Here is a 17,297-nt window from a genome sequence, read left to right as displayed (position 1 = left end):
CTTCCTTGCTTTGTTTACTTTGCATTTCTAGGAAAAGGACAGGATCTGCCAGGATTTAGCTGGCAGTTGTATAGAGAGCAAGTTAGAGCAAGTGAGAAGATAACATGGGATTCAACCTCCAATAGACCTCCCCACTAAAGTGATATTGAAATAAATCTCAGATGGGACAACCATCCCTTCTGTTATCTACTGCATGTTCTATTGGTGATATTATATATCCCTTGCTTTCACTGCTCTGATTATAATACGTGCCTGTCTACTCTTACACCAACAGTTTCTCGGTGGATGGTATTTTTATGTACAAGCTTACAAGTCACTGAAGCACAAGGCAGCCAACATGGACGTGCTTATCGTACTGGCCACAACGATTGCTTATGTGTATTCATGTGTGATCCTGTTGGTGGCAATAATTGAAAAGGCAGAGAAAAGCCCTGTCACTTTCTTTGACACTCCTCCAATGTTGTTTGTATTCATTGCCCTTGGGAGATGGCTTGAACATATAGCAAAGGTAACTCATCTTCATGTGAAATATCTTGTATTTGTAATGAGAATGGAATAAAACTGTTCATACCAATTCAAGTCAAATGTTTCAGATGTGTGAAGTAGCCTACACTATGGTCATTTAGAGTTCATGGGTCGCATTAAGCAGACATCAGCATTTATGTGTCTCAGTATATCTCAAACATCTCTTTCTATTTTTCAGAGTAAAACCTCAGAAGCTCTTGCTAAACTTATATCTCTCCAAGCCACGGAAGCCACTGTGGTGACTCTAGGACCTGACCACTCTATCATCAGGTATTTTCATTTCATGAAGCAAAACACTCAGCCTACTTGGATGCACAGCCTGGCCTTGAAGCAGTTACAGTAAAACTGTTATTATGACTTTGAAGTCCATGACATAAATGGTCTGTCTGTTCTACTTTCATCTTTTGCAGAGAGGAGCAGGTACCTGTTGAACTGGTTCAAAGGGGTGATATTGTAAAGGTTGTTCCAGGTGGGAAGTTCCCAGTGGATGGGAAGGTCATTGAAGGCAATTCTATGGCAGATGAGTCTCTCATTACTGGTAACTTCGCTTACACTTGCACAAATACATGAAACCTTCTATAACTTTTTCTCACGTGGAAAGAGAACAGAACAAAGCAAAATGTGATGTTTTGAATAACCTCTCATCTTAAAGAACTCTTTTCCTGGCCTTTGTGAGCTTGAATCCAAATCCCGTGTCTGCATATACCCTAAAAAACTGAAGACTCTCAGCTCAATTTGGTCTCTTTTACTAACGTAGTGATGGGATGTGCACTAGGGTTGTTATTTGAGAGGTATGGTGGGAGTTTCTGATGGAATATATTTCTAGAGAAGGTATATTTTCAGTAGAGACTTCTAAAGGAAATATTGCTGAGATGTTGAAGTCATATGCATAGATATTAGACAAGGCTTCCAACAGGGGCAGCCAAGGAAGCAAGGAGAGCAAAAGAAAGCCTCATGACTTGGTGCTCATTAAGAGTCATAGAACTTCTTCAGTTTCTGAGATTTTCATTTCATTTTGTAAACATAATGATTTATTTGTTTGTGTAATTCTTATAAATAAGTTGAAGGATCTAAAAACTTGACATTGTGATCAGCTTGCCTGGTTTGGTCATGTGTTTACTTTGCCTGGGGACACCCTTAATTTTAGGAGAGTCAATTGTTATCACTAACCTTGAGACCAGAAAATAGTGGTTTTGTAGAGATTCTTGAAGCAACAGTGTGAGGAAACTTCTACTTTTTCCTTTGTTATTTATCTAACAAAAGGCCAGGACAAGTTGCAGCTCAGATATGCGGAGTAAAATGGCAAAGAGGGATTTCCATAATGCAAATGTTAGGGCTCTTTTGTTCCGGAGTGCAGATTATGATTTCCTCCCACCTCCAGCCTCTGTGGCTCATGGTGAATACCACACCAGGCAGCGTAGTGTTTTTTCCAAGCAGCAGTCTGTATTTGTTAAAGGACTGATCAACTTAATTGTGTTCTTAGATTAGATTGATTACTGTCTAGTTAGTCAAAGAAAGCCTTGCCCAACATCCTTCAGCAGTGAAGTAATGGGAAATTGTCAACCACCAGACCAGGCTGCCCAGAGCCACATCCAGCCTGGCCTTTAATGCCTTCAGGGATGGGGCATCCACAACCTCCTTGGGCAACCTGTTCCAGTGCGTCACCACACTGTATGTGAAAAACTTCCTCCTAATATCTAACCTAAACTTCCCATCTTAGTTTTAAACTATTCCCCCCTTGTCCAATCACTATCAACCCATGTGAACAGTGGTTATCCCTCCTTTCAAACACTGAAAGGCCACAATGAGGTTTCTCCAGAACTTTCTCTTCTCCAAGCTGAACAAGCCCAGTTCCTTCAACCTTTCTTCATAGGAGAGGTGCTCCAGCCCTCTGAAATTTTTCTGCTAAGACTTTTGCTGCAAAAAATAGACCTAGAAAAAGGATTACAGAAGTACGGCACCACTTATACATGCCTTCAGAAGACACATACACAAGATGTAATTTCACACCATTATTGCTTAGCGTGCTGATTGTGCTAGATACAGTGAGCTGTTTGCTAATGTACTGTGTTTGCTGTCATTAGGAGTATTTGCACTGATCTCATGCATTCATTTTTTGGTGTTTCTTTCCAGGGGAAGCTATGCCTGTTACTAAAAAGCCTGGAAGCACAGTGATTGCTGGCTCTATAAATGCACATGGCTCAGTTCTTGTTAATGCAACTCATGTTGGTAATGATACCACCCTAGCACAGATCGTGAAATTGGTGGAAGAAGCTCAAATGTCAAAGGTAAAAGTAAGAGGAAAGAAAACCTTATTCATTGATTTTGATTAAATAAGAAAAATGATTCTGTATTTTGATATATTTATGCAACCAGTGAACTGTGTTTTTTTCCACACTTCAGAAAATAATTATTTTCATTATTTCTGCATATTCGTGTGTTTTGATCATCAACATGCAAATATCTGTTTTTGTTTTTATAGGCACCAATCCAGCAACTGGCAGATAAGTTTAGTGGATATTTTGTTCCATTTATCATCATAATTTCTACAGTGACTTTGGTAGCATGGATCACAATCGGCTTTATAAATTTTGATATTATTCAGAAGTATTTTCCTGTAAGTAATTTGATGAAGAGCTGGATTTTCCTGTTAAGACGTCTCCCACTGTAGGGTTTGGTGTTGTACAAAAGTGTTTGCCAGGTCACAGTGTGGTACTTTTCAACACAAAGGGGATGATTACACTAATTAAAATATATTTGCTGGTGTAAATATACTTTTGCATTAGCCCTCATTGCTGGATGGGGTTCTTACAAACTGAAATGATAATTCTTCTGAATTCAGCATGACTTGTAGCTGCACTGCAAGGAGCTGAACCATTCCTATCATACTTCAAATTCTTTTAACATCCTGTTCCTTGGCTGATAGTGGGTTTGACTTTAGAAGGAAAATGAGTTTCTCTTATCTTTAGGATGTGTATTTGCTGTGCTCAGCAACTGTGGGTATCTGTGCACCTGGAAATAGAATTATTCTTTATTAGATGAGGAAGCCAGTGCAGGGAATTTACATTGTCATCTGAGAGCAGAGTCATTCTGTCACACCATTAGTGTGAGGGTAATTCTGATGTATCCTCCATGAATGATGAGTGCGCTTGGATGTTGTACAAAAACTGTTTTAGTTCATGATATGAACAGAGATTCAAGAATGCTTACTTGCTGCTTTCCTGAAGTACAGGTCCCTGTGGAGCAGAACTCTGCGTCTTCAGTCTTATAAAAATCCTTTTGTCCATGATGATGGTGACAGTGTTTGCACTCTGAAGGCAGAATTTGCTCTCAAATCAGTACTCCTAAGTTGGTGTCTCTGTGGGAACATGGTTCTGGCCTGAACATAAGGCAGTTATTGCAGCCTCTCCATGCTGCTAAGCTGTGTTTAAATGAATTTTATCATAGAGTGGCCTGGGTTGAAAAGGACTACATCTAGTCTGAACCTCCCTGCTATGTGCAGGGTCGCCAACCACCAGACCAGGCTGCCCAGAGCCACATCCAGCCTGGCCTTGAATGCCTCCAGGATGGGGCATCCACAGGCTCCTTGGGCAACCTGTGCCAGTGCGTCACCACCCTGAGTGAAAAAATTTCCTCCTAATATCTAACCTAAACCTCCCCTGTCTCAGTTTAAGACCATTCCCCCTTTTCCTATCACTGTATACCCCTGTAAACAGTTATTCTCCCTTCTGTTTATATGCTTTGTCCAAGTATTGGAAGGCCACAATAAGGGCTCTCCAGAACTTTCTCTTCTCCAAGCTAAACAAGCCCAGTTCTCTCAACCTTTCTTCACAGGATATGTTCTCCAGCCCTCTGATCATCTTTGTGTCCTTCCTCTGGACTCATTCTAAGAGCTCCATGTCTTTCTTGGGCTGGGGTCCCCAGCCCTGGATGCAGTACTCCAGATGGGCCCTCACAAGAGCTGAGTAGAGGGGGACAGTCACCTCCCTCTCCCTGCTGGCCACTCATTTTTTTAATACAGCCCAGAACACAGTTGGCCTTCTGGGCAGCAAACACACACTGCTTGCTCATGTTCAGCTTCTCATCCACCAGGACCCCCACGTCCTTCTCCACAGGGCTGCTCTCAGGGAGATCTTCCCCCAGTTTGTATAAACACCTGGGATTGCCTAGGCCTAAGTGCAACATCTTGTACTTTATTATTTATTATGTTTCATTTGCATTTTAGGTAGGGTGTATTTCTTAAATAGGTGAAGGTGTCTAACTGAAATTCCTGAAGCATATGTGTTTGAGTGGCAAGAAAGCCACAAGACACTGCCATAAACAATTCATAACATTGGCCTTCCTCTACCATTACACTAGCAATAATAAATTGCTTTCCTATACTTGAGGTTTTCTGGTAAATGTATTTTTTGAGATGACTATGAGTGATTGTGCATGTGTTATCGTCTATCAGCAAATATCTTTTTTTCCTCCCCCTTCTCCCTCTTCTTGCAGAATCAGAACAAGCACCTTTCAAAAGCTGAACTAATACTGAGGTTTGCGTTTCAAACCTCAATCACTGTGCTGAGCATTGCATGCCCCTGTTCTTTAGGCTTGGCTACCCCAACAGCTGTGATGGTGGGCACAGGAGTTGCTGCACAGAATGGTATTCTCATCAAAGGTGGAAAACCCCTGGAAATGGCACACAAGGTTAGTAGTTCATTCTATACCTTTGTAGCTTTCCCAGCTGTTGCCACATCAAATATAATGTCTCAGGAAATCCCTCTGATAAAGAGAAAGACTGCAGACTTTTTTTTTTTTCCTGTTGGCAACTGTTCATAATGGCAAGGAAGATGACTTTGACCTTCTTTCTCCACAGTCCAAAGTAGGCTGCAAAGTGTTGAGAGCCAGCAGTTTCTGCAATCTGTTGCCTTTGAGGCTGTTAATGTTCTGCATGACCTTGTAATGTCTCTGGCATTCATGCTCTCCCAGGAAGCCTGATAACCCAACATTTTTCTTCTTTTTTTGAGTGCTGCTGTGAAATATATGTTGTTCCCAATCAGTGGTTTGAAATGTAGGATGCAGGAGAAAAATGGTATGGTTTGAATTTGTTTTAGTCCAGGGAGGGGAAGGTAGGTGGGTGGCAGAAAAAGCCCTTCAAAGGTGGAAAACAGATGATAAGAAGAAAAGGTGAAAGAAAGACCTGGCATGCCCACAGCCTCTGAAAAGAAGATGAGTTTACACCATGCTGTGGGAGACTGGGTTAGACATAAGCAGAATAAGGAGGAGTAAAAATGATAATTAGAATAAATTAACCAGTCTGACAGTAATTCTCATTCATTCAAACGTGCTTACACTCACACAAAGCAGAGTGCAAGTGCTGTGATGTTGGGATCCTGATATGAGTGCAGCATGATATTGTATCTTTGGCTGTATGAGGAATGAATAAAAAAGAATAAGGAGATCTACTGCACAGACAGTCCATGGTTCAGGAGTTCCTGGCTTTTGTATGTTATTCATCTTGGTTTGGTTGCTGTCAACTAATTATTGATGTCTTGCCTGCATCTGTTTGCTCAAAGCATGCAAGCATCCCTATGATAGCATATCTGAGGCAGTAACTCTGGTTTATTTCTTGCAGATCAAAACTGTGATGTTTGATAAAACGGGGACCATTACTTGTGGGGTTCCTAAAGTCATGAGGGTTCTTCTGCTGGAAGACACAGCTGTGCTCTGTCTGAAGAAGGTACTGGCAGTGGTTGGCACTGCAGAAGCCAGCAGTGAGCATCCTTTGGGAGTGGCAGTCACTAAATACTGCAAAGAGGTATAAATACCTAAATAAATGACCTACTGTTTCGCTTCAGGTCTGAAAGGATCTGTGTGAATGCAGCAATGCTATGTGAAATGAACAAATGCCAGAAGGAGAGGCCTATCTAAAAAGTAACTGGCTGAGGCATATAGATTTGGTTTTGTGGCCATACTATGGAGTCCATAAGCAAGTTATTAATAAGTTTTTGCAGCCAATGAGAAAGGAAGGATTGTGGAATATATGCAGGAGGAACATGTACATTTAGAAAAGCATTGTGAAGTGAAAGTGAATGGTGACACTTCACACATTACCTGATTGTGGTAGTCACTGCTATTAGTCACTTGCTTATCTGAATAGATTAGGCAAAAAGCTGTGGAACAAACATGAATATCAAGCTGTGATATTTGTGAATTTCACAAATTAATATAATAGATTCCTCATTCCTCCACAAATTCTACAAATCCTCAGAAATCCTTCGTATATTGTTTGTGTTCTTCAAATATTTCAGGAAGAATGAAAGCATAATTAGAAACAATGTAAGAAGCCTATTCTAAAGAACTCCTTTCTACTAAGGTGGGTCACTGGGCTACTTGCTGTTAGCTGATGAATCACAAACTTATTAATGCTAGATCTTTCAGTGATGAAATTTAGAAATTAACACATAAATTTAGAAAGAAAAAGTGAGTGTGTGCAATGATTCATTGGCCCCTCATATCTTACATTTCCTGTTTTTCAAATTTATCTTAGTTTCCCTGATATTTCTGTAGTTATTGTATGCTTGAGTTATTACTGACTATACAGGAGCTCTCTGAAAGGTACAGATAGTTCTGATTACCACAGATAACCCAGAATAAATGGTTCACCAATGAATATAGTGTTTTTTTCCCCATTCTTTTTGCAATTTCTATGACTGTAGTTACCCCTTTTGAAGCTACTCACTGACTTTTCTTTCACCCTCCACACAAACCCCATTTTACTTAGTATCATCCAGCCAGATCACTCTGAGGATAAGATGCAGTTTCACACTGTGTGTGAATGTATGTATTTATATATATATAAAGAGCTGGTCTCACACAGTCACTTGTCTGTGTGGCTAATTAAAAGTTGCATCTTTCCAGAGCTGTATGGCTTACTTTTGTAGTATTTCTTTTTATTTCCTAGTCTTGGCCAAAGTAGTAAACCACCATTGCACATCCTTTGAATCTCCATGAAAAATCATCCTTTTTGGTTTGCTTGTACTAGGGCTGAGACTGAGATGTGATCTCTGTTGCTGTTTGCTTCAGAAGTATAATCCCCAGCACATCTAAAACATCTTTATCTCTCCACTGCTGAGGCTCCATTCTTCTTTCCAGTCTATCAGTCATTGTAAAGACATAATTGTAAAGATCTCTTTTTGATGGCAGTTATCTAACATTTGTACCATGCATTGTCAGCCCAAACTGATGATGAACTGTGGTTGTCTCTGCAGGAGCTTGGCACTGAGAGCCTTGGATACTGCACCAACTTCCAGGCAGTCCCAGGCTGTGGCATCAGCTGCAAAGTAGGTGGTGTTGAGGCTGTCCTGGGCATGGCTGAGGAAGGTGTTGATAAGTTGGACACTAACAAGAGTGGGGACAGCAGTGCTCCTCTGGGAGATAACGCACTGATTGCACTCTCTGAATCAAATGGTACGTCTGCCCCCAAAGTAACTGCTAGCCGTAGTCCAAGGGCTCATGAATCCATAGTGCCAGCACAGTAAAGAAATCCTACCAGACTAGGAATAGCAGAAGTGTGGTCTTATGAGAGACAGAGACAAAGAATATGGGGGACAAAAAGATGTCTTAATGCCAATTGAAAATCTCTTTTCTCCTACATTCACTTGCTCTGGAATTCAGTAACCTAATTAAGGATTAGATGCTACAGTGACTGATACTCCAAAAGTCGACAGAATACATAAGCAATAAGGCACACCCAGCAAGGTCCCTTTTGGACAAAAGAATGGTCCATCAGAGAGCACAGTTTGCCAGTTAAACATTATCTTCCTCCATAAAGAAGTTACCTTCAGCATATGTTATCTTATTGCTCAATTTTTTTCATCCCACATTTTAGTTTCGTATTAACTTGGACCTTTTGATTTCTATTCAAATATCTCTCAAGACAATTAAAAGAAATTATTCAGCAGTGAAGCAGGTTATATCTGCAAACCAAATTTCAGTGCCTGATGCTTTTGATTTAGCCAGTGCATTTATTTTTGTTTCACGCTCTGTGAAGGTACTTGTTCTTTTGTATTGTTATGAGGGAATGAATACGTATTTAAAGTCCTCCTTAGGAAGCTCATCAGTTCTTTTCAGCAGACTGTATCTCTTGACCTTTTTGAGGAAGCTTTTAGAAGAATTGAAATAAGAATTTTAATCATCAGAACTGTGCCATTTGTGAGTGGTGTTAATGTAATATTTTCTCACCTGCTTCAGAGGGCTTTGTGAAGTTGCATTGAATTCTTAATGAAGTGGTCTATGTACCGTTTCATTGTTTGTTAGAACAAAATGACGTTTTTCTTAGAAGTGTGGCCTTTATATTTGAAAGAAGTAATTATTTGTGTGAACAATGCAGCACACTGCACTTTCTGTGAAAAACAATGCAAACTCAAATACGCAAATATATGCAAATACTTTCAATTCGTTTATGAAGCGGCTCTGCATATAAACAGTGAGTCTTGAAGGAGAAAAGTTTTATGAGGCTGTCATCAATTAGTGGCTGTGCATATGTGTTTGGTCATGGAAAGAGCACTTCAAATGAGCCTCAAGATAAAGTGTTTTGGGTGTGACCTTTGCTAGTCAAAGACACACACACATAAATAAGAAAACCTCTGCAAATACATTTGTGTAACTAATGCTGCCTGAAACTGTCATTTCAAACACCTCTGATGTGTCTACTGTTTTTAAGTTTCCTATTATTCTTTTGTTCATACACAAAGGTTCATCGTCTTCCCATATATACTCAGTATTGATTGGAAATCGTGAGTGGATGCGACGGAATGGCTTGCATATTGCAAATGATGTCAATGATGCCATGACAGACCATGAAACAAAAGGACAGACAGCCATATTAGTGGCTATAGATGGTAACTACTGTGACTTAGTAAATATCAGTTGATTGTACAGTCAAAAGGATGAACACAAACTGAAACAACTCGTGGTTTAGTGTCAAGAAAGTACATATTGTTTAATACAGAACTGTTTGTGAAAAATACCAAAGTGTAAAGTATCAGATGTTCTTAAAAGAAGGTGTTTAATCTCAGAGCAGTGTTTGTAAGACCTTGCTGAGTAGTTTTTAATTTAAATGTTAATTTCCAAATATTTGCTTCCTAAAGGTGTGGTGTGCAGCATGTGCAACTGTGCAACTGTGTCCCGTACTGTCTTTGTATTGTTTAAGGCTTACAGGCTGACCTGCTGCATCTCTGATTTCAAAATATTTCATTAATAAACATGACAAGTCATTAGATCATTCAAGTATAAGAGAGACACCAGATTAGACTAAATGAGTTTTGCCTGAGGGTTTCTATTCTGTACACAGAAAGGAAACCTAGATGAAGCCTTAATAAGAGAAACTGCTGTAATGGTGATAAATTGCCATTGGTTCTGTGATCTTGATATGGGACCTCTGATTCAATTAGTGAAAAAAAAAATCTTGATGTGCCCATGGAGTAATTTTCAGAGGCATCTGCATATCTCAACCAGGGCTCCATTAATGTCCAGAAAAATCAAGTGCTCCTAACGTGGAAATCAAGGTCCTGATGTATATTCTGTGTTCCTAGCATTGCCAATGATGGTGACCAGAGTAACAGACGACGAAAACCTTCTTAAATCATTACTTCTGAAATATAACATGCAATGATAAAAACAATGTGAGATTCTTGTAATTCATTTGGATGCACCTTTCAGACAATATGCATTGGGTGCAGAACTCCTATGCAAAAGTAATTAATTGTAATAGAGATCCAACCCTGAATGATTAAAGGGATATAAAAGCAAATATTCTAACTGCTGGAGGAGTGGTTTAAACATCTGACAATTATGAAATCTTTCCTTGGCCCACAGTCATGTTCGCCTATAACAAAAAAAAACTATCAGTCAGGCATGATTATAAGCTACTGTGCTCCCCTTCTGCTTGGTTCCTAAGTATAAAAGGAGTTTTGTTCTTAGATCTGAAACAGGTAAATTAGAAAAGAATGTGTGAGTGTGTGTAAGAAAGGGGCTAGAGATAAGAAAGTTTAAGTCAACAGTTCAGGCTTGTGAAAGCCAATATTACCCAGAAATAGTTACTTTACCATACTGTGACAGAGAGAGAGTCCTGTTCTCTTGCTACCACTTTGCTGCCCACAGCTCTTTTTAACTGAACACATTTCTTTGTGAAGGCGCCTTGTGTGGAATGATCGCAATTGCAGACACGGTCAAGCAGGAGGCAGCCCTTGCTGTGCACACGCTGAAAAACATGGGAATAGATGTGGTGCTGATAACGGGAGACAACAGGAAAACTGCAAAAGCCATTGCTACTCAGGTACCTTCTTGCATTTTACAAAAGGTGTGATGGCTTTCTAAAATTCTGCTTATTTCAGTGAATTAGGACTAGGAACTCACAGTTTCCATGGATACATTTAGGAAAGACTAACTTTTCTTAAACTAGATTGAAAATCCAGTGAAGTTTTTAGTGAGAACTACTGGTGATTGGTGGATGATTGGATGGATGATCTTGTAGGTCTTTTCCAACCTTGGTGATTCTATGATTCTAAGTTGTATGGCATAGTAAAGGCCAATGACTGCATTAAGATCCCACTGAAGACAAACATTCAGCGCCTCTTGAGGTGTGTTGAGTTTCATGCAGTAATTACTCCATTGCTGGGCTGAAGCCTTCTAGCTCCATTCACTGAAGGGCACTCGAGTTTCCTTCATGAAGAAGGGATCTGCCTTTAATGTCCAGTCTGGTTCCAAGTACAGGAAGTGGGGATTTGCCATTAAATTTAAAGATAATGTAGTAAGAAAAATAATTCTTATTTTTAAGAAGCATAGCAATCTAAAACAAGTTGAGTGCATGAGTGCACAAACTGTAAACAACATTCCAAACTTCAAAGCCAAATTCTAACTCTACCTCCTAACATTTATACCCTCTCCATACCCATGTCCCACTTCCTTTTTACACTGGTCTACTCTTCATCTACTGTGTGCCTCTGTGTTGCGTTCCTCACATATACAAAGAGCTAACTCAGCCAGCAACATGGTATACATATTCTCCTATGGTATGAGGCCTGTTTTTTTCACAATGTGACTTAATTCTTTCATTTACCCTTACGCCAAAGGCACGTTGCTCTTCAGCTTTGTGTTGCTTGCAATTTATTTGAGTGATCTTCCTTTGTTTGCCCTTCTCTCAGAACAGCAGATGGCTTTTCCTTTCAGCATATCACCAATAAAAATGTGTTTCTTTCTTCTTACATAGGTTGGGATCAAAAAAGTCTTTGCTGAGGTTCTTCCTTCTCACAAAGTCGCAAAGGTCCAAGAACTCCAAAATGGGAGGAGAAAGGTTGCAATGGTTGGTGACGGAGTCAATGATTCCCCTGCACTAGCCAGGGCCGACATTGGAATAGCAATTGGAACGGGCACTGATGTTGCCATTGAAGCAGCAGATGTTGTTCTTATCCGAGTGAGCACAACAATTTTGACCTGCTTTCTATCACTTTTTATTGCTCTTCCTTTCAGTTCAGTATTCTAAAGACTGCACGTGGAATACTTTCAGTGCTCTTCTGTCTTACAGAATGACTTGCTGGATGTAGTTGCCAGTATTCACTTATCGAAGAGAACAGTGCGGAGAATACGAATAAATCTGATTCTCGCCTTAATTTATAATCTGCTTGGAATACCAATAGCAGCAGGTGGGTGGTTGTCAGAGCTCAACTTGTGGAAGGCAGCAGCATGGTTGAGCTCTGTGGTGCCTCTGACAGGATTTCCTGCTCAAGCAACTGAAGAGAGGTTCCTGGAGCATTTAAAACTCAGCAGAATGAGAACGAAACATATATGTATATAGATGTTTATGCTGGTAGAAGAAAACTTTGTGTCCCAAATTTTAAGGTCTTAGGAGTAAATACTTATATCTTAAAATGAAAATCATGATTTTATTTTACAAAACAGTATTTTGGGATTCATTTTAGTATATTTAAACGTAGCTCTAATCAGGAAGATCATCTGACTTCTGGGTGCTCCCTATTCTATTCATCCCAAATTTTGCATTTTGTCTCATACTATTTGGTTTCTCTGCTTCTATCAGACATCTCACGACATCAAATTCCTACTTAAAATTAACTTCAAACAGCCCCCTATTTTTTTTTTTTTACTTTTTTAAAGTAACTTCGCCCTCATTTAACTGGATTATTATTATTATTATTGTCCTTCTATTACTTTTGCATTATTTTGTACATGCAGAATACCTGGGAGGGTCACACAGTCTTGCCTTGTGGCTGCAATCTTGTAGCTGAATCTGTGCAAAATCCATCCCTTGCAACTGAAGGGACATACTTAACATGTTCAACAATAAGTAAGAAAATACACGTTGATCTATTTGTGATTATAGTGGTCTCAAGAAATCATGATGATCTGTATGCTGGCTGATGTCTGTATGTTCTTTTGCTAGGTGTGTTTATGCCCGCTGGTCTTGTGCTTCAGCCTTGGATGGGATCAGCTGCCATGGCAGCTTCCTCTGTGTCTGTTGTGCTGTCTTCCCTGCAGCTAAAATGGCAAGTTATCATACACTAAGTAATGAGGAAACACAGACAGCTCTGCTGCTGGGATTTAAGTGAGACATTAGTTTGGGCTTTATATACTTAAAAGTACCTGAAGTCCTTTTGCATGGTGGTGTCTAATTCTTGTCTGCAAAAGAGGTGGATGTCACTGTCATTAACACACTTGGTGTAAGACTGCTTAGCATTCTTTAGCTAGAGCTAAAATAGTGACTGGATGCCACATGGGCATCTGTGTTGGAGATCTAGTTCAGTAACACTTGAGCTATTAGCTTTTCATAGTACGTTTTTGGGTGCAGCTGCAGTGGGCCTATTTTTAAGAGCATTGTGAACAAACCTGTTTTATAAGATCTGGCTTTTTGCAGTCTCTGGAAATACTCCAAACCTTCAGATATTTCTCCTGTAGCTGGGAGTCTTCTGTGGTGCTTAGTGTGAACTAATGTGGGAAATCTGTTATTGCATCACGATCCTGACCATGCAAATGCTCAGTGTGACTGTGAAAACAACATGTGCTTATGCATGTTTGCAGGATCAGTCCTACCACTTCAGCATTTTCTTCTCAAAAATGTTCTCATTATGTTTTTCCAAAGTTTGAAAAACTCCTGCATGTGAAGAGATACCTTTACTCTTCAGTTCTTTCCATCTGGCATTGATAATACTGAATACTAAACACTGACACCACTGAGGTTAGGTGCTGAGAAGCATCCCAATATTTAGCTTCAGGCCCCTGGAAGCCATATTTCAGTACACTCTGTGGGACAGTTTTCTTTTTTAAACCTTCACTCTAAAAACTCAAAAATGTATATATGTGAAGAAGGTCATACACACTTGTAATCGTTGGGCTATTGCTGACCAACAATTACATATGATATGTGGTATGATATGATATGTGAAGTTAGAAGTGGGTTTTTTGGCCATAAAGTCCACTCCCCTGTGGTTGTCTGCTACGAATATTTTCATAATTCAGTAAATGCTCAATTTTTTTCTTAAAAAGAAAAAAAAGAGAGTTCCATTCTTTTACTATTTGAACTGCCTCTGTGCCACATGACCAGTGCATTAAGCCATTAATATCATTTCTAAACTGCAGGTAGCAATCAGATTATCAAAAGTTTCTGTCTGATCTACTGTAATGCTGGTCACTTTCACACACTGACTTCTTGGTACAAACTGTCTTTTCTCTTTCTCAGTTATAAGAAGCCAGACACAGAAAGTTATGAAGCTCAAGCTCAAGGCCGCATGAAGCCACTAACTCCTTCCCAAATCAGTGTTCATATTGGAATGGATGATAGGAGGAGGGATTCATCCAGATCGGCTCCTTGGGATCAAATTAGTCAAGTGTCTCTCTCTTCCTTGACTTCAGACAAGCTGCCAAGACATAATGGGCTTTTTGAGGAGGAAGGGGACAAGTGGTCACTGCTGATGAATGGAGGAGATGAAGAACAGTACATCTGAAGTGTTGCGTTCTTATTACAGCAGGAAATGTTTCACTTCACCAAGGAAAACAGGGACCAAGTTATGTCATCAAGAGCTGCAAGGTTATAAGTGAAATTATTCCTTTGGCTCACAAAACAATTGCAGTACAGTTTCATATTGTACGGATTGTGGAGTTTTTTCAGGTCACCAGTTATTCCTACTCACTGAAAGAATCTGTGACTCTATTGTGCTCATTTGCACGCAGCAATTAGTGAAATAATTTAAAACAGTAATTTTCAGAGTCTAATAGAGTTTCTGTCTTCTGGACTGTTTGCTGGGCACCAAATTTCATACTTCACGTTCTTTCTAAGTTTATTCTTTCAGGAGCACATAAAGCAAAAAATATGCTCATAGCCTCCAAATACTACGCCTATGTGAAAATATCCACTGCATAAGGAGCTCTGTGGTTGGAACCACACAGAATCCTAACTAGTCATGTCATTGTGGGTGCACTTTATACTTAGGATTCATGTGCATCTTCTTGGACCAAAAAAGCTTCAGTGTTTCACTGACTACATCTCTCAGAAAAGTCTCTTTCAAAGACTTTCACTTTCTTTCAACTATCAAACTCTTTTGATGCACATTTTCACAGCTGAACTTGTTCTGTGATTCCCACTGATCTCTTAGGCTTTCTCTTTTGCTCCATACAAGCTCTTTTTTCTCCCCTTTCTCCACACAAGACATCTTCTATGACTTATTACTATGTTTACAGATACTCCTTTTAGGGACAGTTTCCTTTAAGTCACTAGGAATTTTCCATTCTTAGGGAAACCCACAAAGGATGAGCAATTAGTGGTCTAAGTTAGTACATAATTTTCCTGTGGATATCTTGTATGATCCCTTAAAGTCCTGGATGGTTGGTAGTCAGCAGTCTCTTCCCTCTGACCAAGGGAAGAATTTCTGTCAGTGTGAATGAAGCTGGCAGTTACTGTGGAGTGACTGAAAGCAGATCGACGTCTGCAGATGGTGTGACTCCAGCATGGCTGGATGGAGTGAGTTTGTTATAAATCAGCTTATAACCAGCTTACTGGTTGCTTAAAGTGCAGCCTTGACATTAGAAGGGAATGGTTGAAAAGTGGCCTTAAAATGTGGGATTTCTACTTGCCATGGTGTAAGTAACTCTTCCTGATGATGGAAGGGTATGAGGATTTGCAATAGCTTGAATTTTAAGGTAAATGGATTCCCATGTTTTCAATTGGTTTCAAGTTCCTTTTTTGCTCTAGTTTAATAAGAAATCAAGGTGCTGAGCAACCCACCTTTCACTTCAGTGTCTGTACCAAAGCTGGTGGTAGCTTTATCTCTCTGAATGTTGAATTCAACCCTTAATACCATTTAGAGTCAGGACAATAGGAACCAACTGCTGAAGTGCACTTGAACCTGGTCCCATAGTGCTGAACTGTGGGACTCTGAAGTAAACACACCAGAGTTTTGTGTTCTGATTTGGGAAGTGAAAGAACGGGAATTACTGCACTAAGCAGTATGAGATAACGTTCACTGATTCAATTATAGAATGGTTTCAAATAGGGATTCGAGTTCTGCCCCTCCTAATACTTAGTTGTTGTTTTCTACAAGGCAGAAAAGGGACCGTGCCTAAAGCACCAGGCAGATCTTCCTGTTCTCACTTCCTTTTAGTATTACATTTCAGCTGTCACGAGAAAACACCAACAGCATTGTCTAAAATACAATTACTCATGCTTTAAAACTGTACAATCTCCTTATACATGCAGAGGTGACTTTCACAGCTCACACACTTCTCAGAGGTGCCATAAATGCCTTAATGTGGCCTTCAGGGGAAGCTGGTCTACTGTTTCACTATTTTATGTTTTCTTACCAGTGCTTACAGTAAAAAATATGGTGTTTTGTTGTTTTTTAAACAAACAAAACTTGTGTGCCTTGGCTTCTTATTTTTTGAAGGGTACAGGAAAAAAACAACACTCTACCAAACAACCACATATAAGCAGTAATTGATGGATAGTAGGATGCAGACGCAAAATGTCATTGCCAACAAGCAGTTTCGTTTGCATGGCATGCTGTGCAAACGTCTCTGTTCTTGATTTAGCATACTTGGCTCCGACAAAAATAAAACCAGGATATTCAGCCCATTGATCTGTTCTGGTGGATCACATCTTTGTGTAGTTGGAAGCTGCAAAGACTTCTTTGTTAGATTTCAGCAGAAGTGAGAATTACTTGGTTCTATTGTTGACTTGATCTTTGCTTTTTGAAACTCTGGACCAGTCTGCTCGTGTTAAAGATCACAGTGTGCATATCCAACAGTACAGTGCATGTGGGGTAAGAAAAGAAATGTTATGGATGATTAATGTGACTGTTTTGTGATCTGGTTCAGGCAGAGTAAGCAGGGAAGAAGGACAGTGTTGTACTGTGCAGGCAGGTGAGGCTGGAAGCATTTTGAAGGATAGAATTAGGATTCCAAACCATCTTGAGATATTGGACAAAGGAATTGGAGGTCAGCTGGGCAGAAAAATGCCAGGTAGGTGGTTTATATTTGTTTGATGACCTGTTCTAACAACACTGTGGTGCTGCACAGCAGAACACATACATGGTGGTGCATAAACACTGTTATCTACATGATGTAAAATCAGGACGTAAGTACCGGAGAAAGAGAAATGTAAGGAGATAGACAGACTTTCAGTAGGTTTCCCAACAGCGTACTTAAAGGAAGTACAAGTCTTCAAATACAAAGAGAACAACTGAGTTCTTTCATCTTTCAGTGTCTTATGTCCACAGAGGATA

The 17,297-nt window shown here is 39.8% G+C and overlaps 1 protein-coding gene across 9 annotated transcripts in view; it reads left to right on the top strand.

The window, feature by feature from the left end:
- The window catches only part of ATP7B (ATPase copper transporting beta), a 38,881-nt gene extending 22,229 nt beyond the window's left edge, over positions 1-16,652 (top strand). For 6 of the 9 annotated variants that reach the window (XM_015851867.3, XM_015851870.3, XM_015851868.3 and 3 more), the window contains 14 exons: positions 275-508; positions 704-795; positions 936-1,063; positions 2,659-2,813; positions 3,008-3,142; positions 5,020-5,214; positions 6,143-6,325; positions 7,779-7,977; positions 9,264-9,410; positions 10,704-10,846; positions 11,780-11,983; positions 12,095-12,212; positions 12,968-13,070; positions 14,261-16,652. In XM_015851867.3, the coding sequence (XP_015707353.1) occupies positions 275-508; positions 704-795; positions 936-1,063; positions 2,659-2,813; positions 3,008-3,142; positions 5,020-5,214; positions 6,143-6,325; positions 7,779-7,977; positions 9,264-9,410; positions 10,704-10,846; positions 11,780-11,983; positions 12,095-12,212; positions 12,968-13,070; positions 14,261-14,525 (2,301 nt within the window). In that variant the 3' untranslated portion in view covers positions 14,526-16,652. Of the gene's footprint in view, positions 1-274; positions 509-703; positions 796-935; positions 1,064-2,658; positions 2,814-3,007; positions 3,143-5,019; positions 5,215-6,142; positions 6,326-7,778; positions 7,978-9,263; positions 9,411-10,703; positions 10,847-11,779; positions 11,984-12,094; positions 12,213-12,967; positions 13,130-14,260 lie in introns of those variants that run through there. The other 3 variants (XM_085536233.1, XM_032442106.2, XR_014942141.1) reach the window with 3 other exon arrangements.
- The last annotated feature ends 645 nt before the right edge of the window (positions 16,653-17,297 follow it).

The sequence above is a fragment of the Coturnix japonica genome, chromosome 1 (assembly GCF_054131305.1).
Source record: "Coturnix japonica strain WE chromosome 1, WE-NBRP24, whole genome shotgun sequence".
NCBI lineage: Eukaryota > Metazoa > Chordata > Aves > Galliformes > Phasianidae > Coturnix > Coturnix japonica.
This window is presented reverse-complemented; position numbering and strand designations above follow the sequence as displayed.